This window comes from Anguilla rostrata, chromosome 16 (genome assembly GCF_018555375.3).
Source record: "Anguilla rostrata isolate EN2019 chromosome 16, ASM1855537v3, whole genome shotgun sequence".
NCBI lineage: Eukaryota > Metazoa > Chordata > Actinopteri > Anguilliformes > Anguillidae > Anguilla > Anguilla rostrata.
In genome coordinates, this window is record NC_057948.1 from 31,726,850 (window position 1) to 31,737,218 (window position 10,369).

General features: G+C 55.6%; 1 protein-coding gene across 1 annotated transcript in view; it reads left to right on the forward strand.

The window, feature by feature from the left end:
* Positions 1-9,893, forward strand: part of LOC135242642 (chromodomain-helicase-DNA-binding protein 9-like) — an 81,773-nt gene extending 71,880 nt beyond the window's left edge. The window contains exons 33-41 of the mRNA XM_064313796.1: positions 491-1,372; positions 1,931-2,094; positions 2,673-2,924; positions 3,789-3,975; positions 4,477-4,616; positions 5,181-5,405; positions 5,637-5,774; positions 6,045-6,149; positions 6,856-9,893. Of these exons, the coding sequence (XP_064169866.1) occupies positions 491-1,372; positions 1,931-2,094; positions 2,673-2,924; positions 3,789-3,975; positions 4,477-4,616; positions 5,181-5,405; positions 5,637-5,774; positions 6,045-6,149; positions 6,856-7,878 (3,116 nt within the window). The 3' untranslated portion in view covers positions 7,879-9,893. The remainder of the gene's footprint in view (positions 1-490; positions 1,373-1,930; positions 2,095-2,672; positions 2,925-3,788; positions 3,976-4,476; positions 4,617-5,180; positions 5,406-5,636; positions 5,775-6,044; positions 6,150-6,855) is intronic.
* The last annotated feature ends 476 nt before the right edge of the window (positions 9,894-10,369 follow it).

Genomic DNA, 10,369 nt, shown 5'->3' on the forward strand with positions numbered 1-10,369 from the left:
CCAACACACACACACACACACACACACTTACACTCACTCACACTCCCAACACACACACACACACACACACACTTACACTCACTCACACTCCCAACACACACACACACACACACATTGAAACACTTCAACACTCTCACACACTCACACCCACTTACACTCACTTGCTCTTTCACACTCCAACACACACTCACACTCATATGCACTCACACGCTCCAACGTGCACTCTCTCACACTCACACACACTCTGACTGTCTCTCTCACTGTCACACACACTCTCTCTCACACACTCAGCCCCAGCTGCTCAGTGACAGGTTGCACATGTCCACACTGTCCGTGTGTCACTCAGTACAGCTGTTTAGCTGTGTGAGCGGAAAACAGTCAGAATGAGTGACTGATTTAAAGTGTAAATGCTACTCAGTCATGTGCCGTGTGTTTGATTCATTTATTTATTTTTTTAATTTTTAAATTCTGACAAATGTTCCCTCCTCAGACTCGGTGGACCCATCCATCTCCATCCAGCCAATCACGGAGGAGCGCGCGTCGCGGACGCTGTACCGCATCGAGCTGCTGCGGAAGGTGCGGGAGCAGGTGCTGCGCCACGCCCAGCTGTACGAGCGGCTGGCGCTGTGCCAGGCGGGGCCGGACCTGCCCGTGTGGTGGGAGGCGGGCACGCACGACCGGGACCTGCTGATCGGCGCCGCCAAGCACGGCGTGAGCCGCACGGACTACCACATCCTGCGCGACCCCGAGCTCTGCTTCATGAGCGCCCAGCGCAACTACAGCCACGCCAAGGGGGCCCCGCCCCGCCCGGCCCCGCCCCCGCCCCCGCCCCTCCTGCAGCCCCACCACCAGGCCGCGCTGGCGGGCTCCCCCCTGGCCCGGCAGCCCGACGCCAGGGGCCCCCCCCGGGACGAGGAGCGCCGGACGCTGCCCAAAGAGGAGCCGGTTTCGGACCAGGAGGAGCTCGGGGACGGGAGGGCGCAGGCGGAGGGGTGGAGCCCCAGAACGGGCCCCGGGACCCCGACGGGGCCGGACGGCAGACCCGGTTCCGGTAAGGGCCCCAGCGAGAAGCGCATGGTGGCGGCGCGGACCAAGCCGCTCACGCCCAACTCCGCCACGCAGAAGCAGAGGAAGCCGCGCAAGAGGAGCCGCAAGGAGGCGCGCAGGGCCTCCGACTCCGACGGCTCCTCCTCCTCGTCCTCCTCGCGCTCGTCCTCCTCCTCCTCCTCCTCCTCATCCTCTTCTTCCTGCTCCCGCTCGGGCTCCAGCTCCTCCTCATCTTCCTCCTCCTGCTCGTCCGGATCCTCGTCCTCCTCTTCCTCCTCTTCGTCCGAGGGCAGCGACAGCGAGGGCGAAGAACGAAAGAAAACTGGTGAGTTAATTTCACTTACAAAGTTCAGCCATTTTGTCATTGAAGTGCCTCCAACGTGTATGCAGCTGCGCTATTTTAAAGAAAAGGCTCAATGTTAAACAGCCTCTGCTAGTCAGGTCATCTACTCTATCTTATTATCTTGTATGTTAGCTTGGCGCTAGCCTGGCCCTTTTTATAGTTCGCGCCTAGTAGCCAGTCCTTCTTATCGTCCCAGTGGCGTTTTGAGATGCGCGGCGTGTCAGAGAGGAGTGTGCGCTGTCTGAAGTGTGTAAGAGAGGAGTGTGTGAGAGAGGAGTGTGTGTGCTGGCTGAAGCGTGTAAGAGAGGAGTGTGTAAGAGGAGTGTGTGCTGGCTGAAGTGTGTGAGAGAGGAGTGTGTAAGAGAGGAGGAGTGTGCACTGGCTGAAGCGTGTGTGAGAGGATTGTGTGAGAGAGGAGTGTGTGAGAGAGGAGTGTGTGAGAGAGGAGTGTGTGAGAGGAGTGTGCGCGCTGGCTGAAGCGTGTAAGAGGTAAGAGAGGAGTGCACGCGCTGTCTGAAGCATGTGACCTTGTTGCTCCAGCGACCGCGGTCCCCAGCGTGAAGGCCTTCGACGAGGACAGCGTGGCCTCCCTCAGCACCACGCAGGACGAGACGCAGGACAGCTACCTCACCGAGAACGGCCTGCCCAACTCGCACCACCCCTTCCAGGGAGGCTTCATGCTCGCTGCCTCCTACTGGCCAAAGGTTGGTAGTGCACAGCAACTCCCCTTCTCAATGAGTCCAAAAAGACTATGCGGACCATTCTCTATCAGAAGAATAGAATGGTAAAATGAATAATAACAATGTTGGTTAATGGCATTCTCACATGAAATATGTCTTGGCTGAAGTACACTATGCACTGGAAACAGCTGGATTTAGTCACGTTGGATTAAAGCACTTTTTAGGGAGCTGTGCGTATGCTTCCTGAATGTGACACATGATGTAGTAGTAAATGTCCTCATCACTGTTCTGTTCTGTCTGTGCTTTGAGGAAAAAAATTCACAGCAGAGATTTTGGGCAGTTTGTGTCCCCTGAGCAGGATGTCAGAAATTAGGGATTGTTGGAATAAATTGGAGGCAGCTGTTACTGCTGCTTTTCCAGGCCAGAAAGGGCTTTTCCATTTTTCCATGTTCTTGAATGTTTTCATTTTCAACATAAAAACAAGCTGAAAACAAGCTTGAACTGAAACCCCTGTTAGCTTCTGGTTATGTTCGTCACACGTGACCCGCACCCTCTCCTCACACCGTGTCCTTGCCCCCCTGTCCCTGTCCCCCCCCCCGCAGGACCGAGTCATGATCAACCGGCTGGACAGTATCTGTCAGGCCGTCCTGAAGGGCCAGTGGCCGGGGGCGCGGCGTGCCTACGAGCCCAGCGTGGTGTCCTCCTTTTACACCACCAAGCTGCGGGACAGCCCCGGCGGGCCGGGGGACGCCCCGGGCCCCCCCGGCCCGGGAGAGGAGCCCCCTGCCTCTCCTCAGATGTCAAAGGTGAAGAAGCATGTTCCAGACAAGGAGTTTACAGTGAAAATCAATAACGTATGTCTCATTTTATTTCCTCCCGCTAGGACCTGAATGCTCGTTTTTGCCGTGTGCAGCATGTCTTTGTCTGGATTCTCCTTTCCTTGCCCCGCGGCTTCCTAAAACTGCGTCCGTCCTCTAACACCCTTCATTCTCATTTCCGCCTGTCCGATGCAGAAACTGGGCTTGAGGGACGTTAATTACACACGTGTGGGGGTGTGGGGCGGCGTTGTGTGTGGGGTAATTGGGAAAGGGGGTGAGGGAAGGCCAGTGTTGAACCTTTGTGTGTTTTGGGCTGAATCTGTGATCTGTCTCGGCTGACTGTCAGAGTGCCTGCTGGGATATCCGTGTCCCGTGTAGCCTCCTCTACGAGTGCTGGTCTGCAGACACTATCTGCTTCGCCTCACTTTTCCCCTGCGAGAGTAAAGCTGTTGCACTCATGAGCTCTCATGTTTGTACTGTGGAAATGCAGAATAACGGCTTTAGTCAGAATGGATAAGCACCAGACCTGCGGCTGAAGCCATGCTTTTAACTAAAGTGCCGTTTGTCGCTGTGCAGTGTCACTCTTGTAGTCATTTCTGAAATAGATTACACGGGGTGTGATGGTGGCCTTTAATATGAGTTGAGATAAACACTTATGCTAGCAGTACTGTAGCACACACAGACTGAAAGCATTCATTAGAAGTCTCCCCATTTTACTTTTTAGTTCTGGTAATTTAATTTAATTTAAAGCGTGCGAGACCTTTAATCTCCTGAAGCGTACGACGCGTGCAGGACACAGAGATGGGGAGTGTGACCATGTCCAGGCGTCCTTCAGTCTGTCAGTCAGTCTGTCTGTCTGTCCTGAGTCCGTGTGTCTGACCTGTGCTCTGACCGCAGCAGGAAGGGGGTTTGAAGCTGACTTTCCAGAAGCAGGGCGTCCCGCAGAAGAGGTCGCTGGAGGGCGAGGAGGGGCCCCTGGGGCAGCCGCAGTACCTGGCCCGTCTGCAGGAGCTCCAGAGCGCCTCGGACGCCGCCGGCCTCGCCGAATTCTGCCAGCCCCCCGCCCCCGCCGCCGCCGTGGGCCAGGGTACGCCGCCAAACACCGCCCTCTCTCTCCTCACTGAGTCCTCTTCTGTCCCCTTACCTGCTGATCATGGCCTAAAGCCTCACTGAGTGAGGTCACACGTGAGGTCATCGTTACTCTGAGGCAGTGCTTGGGCCTTTGGGTCACTTCCTAGTCAAAACGAAAAGAGCCAGAGGGTACAGTAGAGTACAGTAATGCTGTGCTGCGTTGATGTGGTTGCGTGTTCCAGCGAAGTTCGAGCTGGCAACCTGAACAACCTGAATCTGTCAGAATGACCCTTAGGCAGGGGATACAGACAGCAGTAGCATGTCAAGGCGTAAAACAGTAAACAGGTGCATCCCCTCTTGGGTGTGCGTGTAATGCACTGCATGTGAACCCACAGGGAGACTCAGATCTAGTTTTCACGTGTAACGCACCAGTGCATAACCTGAGTTACTGTCCGGAGTTTGGCCCAACCCCGCTGACCCCAGTGCTGCCCCCTCACCCCCCTCCCCCCTCCCCCAGGGTTCCCAGGGCATATGAGGGTCAACGGGGTCATGGACGGCCAGCCCGTGGTGAAGAAGAGACGGGGGAGGAGGAAGAACGTGGAGGGCATGGACCTCCTGTTCATGAACAAGACCCGAGTCCCTGTGACGCCAGAGCAGGTACGGGCAGCGAGCACAGCGACTGGAGGAGGAGCCTACTGTGTCTGTGCCCCGCCCCCCCTCTCCTAACCGACTCTGTCGTATGACACGTACCTGTATTAAATCACCTAGCCCAGGCGTATTTGTATATTTTATATTCGAACATAGAACCTGTCGTAGCAGTTGAGAGTGTTTTATGGCTACAGGAAGGGAGCTCTGAGGCCAGTGTGCATGTGTTTAAATGAGATTACATATCAGAGCAGAGCCTGGAGTAGCTCACAGCAGCACGCTGCTCTGTCGGGAGCAGGATCAGTGAGCATGTACACCTCTCCTCCCCCCCCAGCTCACAGCAGGATCAGTGAGCGTGTACCCCCCCCCCCCCACCCAGCTCACAGCAGTATCAGTGAGCATGTACACCTCTCCTCCCCCCCCAGCTCACAGCAGTATCAGTGAGCATGTACACCTCCCCCCCTCAGCTCACAGCAGTATCAGTGAGCATGTACACCTCCCCCCCCCAGCTCACAGCAGTGCATTGCTCTATCAGTAACAGTATCAGTGAGCGTGTACCTCTCTCCACCGCCCCAGGTGCCCGCAGGGTGGAGTGGCAGTGCCAAGGCCAGCCCTGCCGCGGGCCCCACGCCGGGGTTCGGCCAGGGCCCGGGGCCCGTGGACACGGAGAGCAGGGTCCCCGTCATCAACCTGAAAGACGGGACGCGGCTCGCCGGAGACGACGCCCCCAAGAGGAAAGACCTGGAACTGTGGCTGAGAGAGCACCCGGGCTTCGTGGCTGACGTTGGGGCCTTCATCCCCGTGAGTCCCTCCTCTTCCTCCTCTTACCCCTGAGCATTCCTGACCTCCACATTACCTGCTGTACTGCAGGCAGTTGACTTTTATGAACACTTACGCATTCTTAATTGAAATTGTGCAGTCCTTTACTGAATGAGTACTGTATTCTACAGTGTGGATTAAGATTTAATGAGAACCTTGTAGCAGGGCAGGTATTCAGGTCTGACCGATTTGTGACCCCTGTTTGCGTTCCAGGGGGTCAGCAAGGCCCCGTTTCCGGAAGTCCGGCCCAAGCAGAAGCGGCACCGCTGCAGGAACCCCAACAAGATGGACGTGAACAGCCTGACGGGCGAGGAGAGGGTGCAGATCATCAACAGGAGGAACGCCCGGAAGGTGCGATCGCGTGACCGCCCCTCCCCAACTCGCCCCGTCCCGTCCAGCCACGCCCCGTCCTGTCCCGTCCCGCCTCATCCTGTCCCGTCCCGCCTCGCCCCACCACGCCCCACCCTGTTCCGTCCCTCCTCGTCCTGTCCCGTCCCACCCCGCCCCACCCTGTCCCGTCCCGCCCTGCCCCGCCCCTCCCCCACAGAGGCGGTAAACACCACAGCGCGGCAGCTCTGGGCCTCCGCTGACGCTCTCGCTCTCGCTGCGCTCCTCCCACAGGTGGGCGGCGCCTTCGCCCCCCCGCTGAAGGATCTGTGCCGCTTCCTGCAGGAGAACCCGGAGTACGGCGTGCCGCCGGAGTGGGCCGATGTGGTCAAGCAGTCGGTGAGTCCGGACGCCGGGGCGCGGCTGCTCTGGCGTTTCACCTTAGCGACGGCGCCTAGCGTCACAGGGAAGCGTCTGATCGCACGCGCCGGGTCAGAGGTCACTGAGAGAGCTGTGATAGGACGCCGGGACGCGGCTGCTCTGGCGTTTCACCTTAGCGACGGCGCTCAGCGTCACAGGGAAGCGTCTGATCGCACGCGCCGGGTCAGAGGTCACTGAGAGAGCTGTGATAGGGCGGGCTGAGGCGGCTCAGACATGCTGCTGAATGGTAAATTGACTGCATTTATATAGCGCTTTTATCCAAAGCGCTTTACAATCGATGCCTCTCATTCACCCATTCACACACAGTCACACACCAACGGCGAAAGGGTGCCATGCAAGGTACCAATCAGCTCGTTGGGAGCAGTTAGGGGTTAGGTGTCTTGCTCAGGGACACTTCAACACGCCCCGGGCGGGGGATCGAACCGGCAACCCTCCGACTGCCAGACAACCTCTCTTACTTCCTGAGCTGTGTCGCCCCAGGTCTCACCCATGTCAGACTTCCCTCACTAACTGGGTACATTCGTTTTGTGGGGATTTCGGGAACTTGTTTTGTCACATGGTAAAACGCTTGTATTGTGACTTGGCTTGCCTCCATGTTGAAGGCTCTCTGACCCCCTGTGTTCCATCACCGGTCTGAGGGGTCCCCTCTCCTCCTCTGTTTTAGGGGTACCTGCCCGAGAGCATGTTCGACCGCATCCTGACCGGACCCATCGTGCCCGAGGAGGTGTGCCGGCGGGGGCGGCGTCCCAAGAGCACGCAGGCCAAGGCGGCGGCGGCAGCGGCGGCGGCGGCCAACGCAGGCTCCGCCCCCCTGGGCCTCAGCCCCCTGCTGGCCAATGGGCTGCTGTCGGGCATGGACCTGTCCAGCCTGCAGGCGCTGCAGCAGAACCTGCAGAGCCTGCAGTCCCTGCAGCTGACTGCCGGCCTCATGGGGCTGCCCGGGGACGCCGGCAGCCTGGCCGCCATGTTTCCCATGATGCTCTCCGGCATGGCCGGCCTTCCCAACCTGCTGGGCCTGAGCAGCCTGCTGGGGAAGGCCCAGGAGGCGGCCGGGGGCGCCGAGCGCAAGAGGAAGGGACCCCGCGGCAAGGGGGGGGACCGCTCGGCCCCCAGGGCCCCCAGGACCCCCGGCTCGGCCCCCAGGGCCCCCAGGACCCCCGGCTCGGCCCCCAGGGCCCCCAGGACCCCCAGCTCGGACCCCAGGGCCCCCAGGACCCCCAGGACCCCCGGCTCGGACCCCAAAGGCGAAAGGACAGAGGGCGAAAGCGCTGAGCCTCGCGCCGGCGACCCCCCCTCCTCCTCCTCCAGCATTCCACCAAGTGCTTCTGCCGCGGCCTCCTCGGGCTCCGCCCACCCGGGGGCTCTCAACCCCTTGCTGCTCTCCAGCATGCTGTACCCAGGGATGCTGCTGCAGCCCGGCCTCGACCTGCCCGTCTCCCCGCTGCCGCAGCCCGGCGCATTCGACACGAACGCTGACCCCGCCGCTCCGCCCGCCCCCCGCGTCACGCAGGAGCAGGGGCGGGGCGAGGCGGGGAGGAGGCGCGAGAAGGAGGAGTCCGGGAGCGAGTCCGCGGACCCCAAGGGGAACAGCGGCGCCGAAGGCTCGGACAAAGGGGAGTCCTCTTCGTCGGAGTCGGACAGCTCCTCTTCGTCGTCGTCGGACTCGGACTCCAGCGATGAAGACTGAGCCCTGTGTATTCACAGCACTTGCATTGCGATTTTTCCCTTATTTGTAAATAACAAAATCAAAGTGTTGTGTAATAAAGACAAAAAAAAAACCCTAAAAAATGGATCTAGAGAAACTGAAATTAAATTTCAGTGTTTGTTCAAAAGGTACAATATTGTTTTGATAGATAATTTGCATGTTGAACTTTTATTAGACTTCGAAAATTTGTGAACTTGTATTACACTATGGTGTACAATTGCAGCAAAAAAAAAAAAAAAAAAACACAAAAAGGCATTATTGTTATTATGTTGGGATTTAATTTTATTAAAAAAAAGAGAATTAACGCTCATCGCGAGCTGTATGTTTAATATATTTGGAGTGGATAAAAAAAACATCTTTATAAATATTTTGGTTTAATTTGTAAATACTTTTACAGGCTCCTTGACCGTTATGATTTACAGATGAAACTTTGGAAAAGTCAGCAATAACTCAGGCAGCTATTGAATGTCACAGAAGCTGTTTAGCCTCAGACCCTCTGGTGGCTGTTCCCGGGGAGCAGTGAGCAGTTTTGGCGCCCGTTCTCATTGGCTGGTCCCTTGTTGTCCAGCTTCTCCACCCCAGAAAGACGGGGGACATTCTGGGTGGAGTCATCGCACCTCACCACATAGGAAAGTTCCTTAAAAAAAAAAAAAAACCATGGCTGTACGCATCACACGCCTGTATGTAAATATAAATTTATCTCTATATATACTGTATATATATATATATAATATTATTATTTTTCTTCAGAAGTAGATCTTCTCAACTGAGCTGCACTTTAGTCTCATAAGTGCTCTTGCACAAGTATCCAGGTCGGTCCGGAGGCGAGGGTCCGCTCTGTGTGTGTGTGTGGGCGGAGCCTAGCTCGGGGTCGGACTCCGCGCCGAAGGACCAGGAGACTGGACAACAAGCGGCCGCAGAACCCCCCCCCCCGGTGCGCCAAACGCTTGCTCCCATTCGTGGAAACCCTGCTCAAGAATAAATAAATAAATAAAAGGATGAAATTTAAAAAATAAAGCAAAGAGGAAAAGCTGTCTTGTGTTGTAGTGCGCTGCTGATTTGCATTTCAGATTCGTGTGTGAGTTGTGAGTTCTGTGAGACTGTGTGTGAATCCATCGAGCCCTGGAGAGCCCCAGTGTTTTCCGTTATTTTTATTTTTTTTCGTGGTTTCCTCTCAGTCAGCAGCCTGTTAAAAAGGCCCAGAGAACAAGGTGGGTTCCCAGCTAACAACCAAACGTTCTCACAGAACGCTGTTGTGAAATGCAGCAGCACTGTTGTAACATTGAAAGAACATTCCAGTAACATCGTGAGAACATTGTGTGTTCGCTGGGTGGATTCTTCAGCTAATTGATGATTTGGTCACTGTTGCTGAAACGGACCGGAAGCCAGCAGGCACTGGGGCCTTCCAGGACAGGTGTGTCACACACACACACCTGGGGGCTGTTTTAACTGCTCACCTGTGCTGAGAGCAGGTACAGCTTACTGCAGGTTACTTGTAGCTCTGTTGGCTTGGAGGACACGTACACTTGTTTTGTAGTGTGTTGCATACTCTCTCTCTCTCTGTGCAGACAGTCATGTCCGCTCCCATTCACTGTGTCCTTATGTACACTTTTGTGCTTTCTATGTTGGGTGGGTCCCCCCTCCCCCTCCCCCGTCTGTCTGTTTCATTCTTGAGATTGTTCTGAATGAGTCATGTACTGGCAGTCCACCCCCCCCCCCCCACAAATAGCACACGGAGGCATCTGATGTAATCCAGTCTGTTTGGGGGGGGGGGCTGACCATTTCCTGATCCCGCTGACTGGAAAGTCGGGGTGTAACCACGCGCAGATTCCTTGGTTACTGTCGCCATCGGAGATCTGAACCTTGACATCAGTAGCTTTGTTGGAGTGTAGTCACAGTCATGAGAGCAAGTGACACACATTTTACGTGAGAAAGGCCCATGGTTGGTTAACTGTCATGAACATTTTTGGCTGATTAAAACACGATGATGGATCTGACCTTTAAAGTTCTCATCTTTGTGGTTTCATTTAATGAGCAGCAGTGTTGTCATACCAACCAGAGTAAACAAATGGCTGTGGGAATGATGTCACTGTTTCTGATGTCCAAGCTACACAAGGTACACGGAGGTAAAGTGAAACGGGAGTATTGTAATGCAGCTGATTCTTCAAGGGACACCTAACATTTAAATGACCAGGTTTGGGCCTGTAGTTATCAGCATCACCTTGAATTAATTCCGTTAAACTGATCCAGTTGTGCCACGAGACCGACCAAAACACTTTTGCCTTAAAGGTGCATTTATTCACTGGACTTGGCACAAGAGGTTGACTGGATGGCAAATGACCCTAGGATTGTCTGATTAGATAACGCCGTACTCCTTACACATTGGTTTATATGCATTTTGTTATCTTGCATAGAGATAAGACTTAAGATTTAGTCGCTTTGTACTTTTATCTCTCACAAATTCACAATTGCT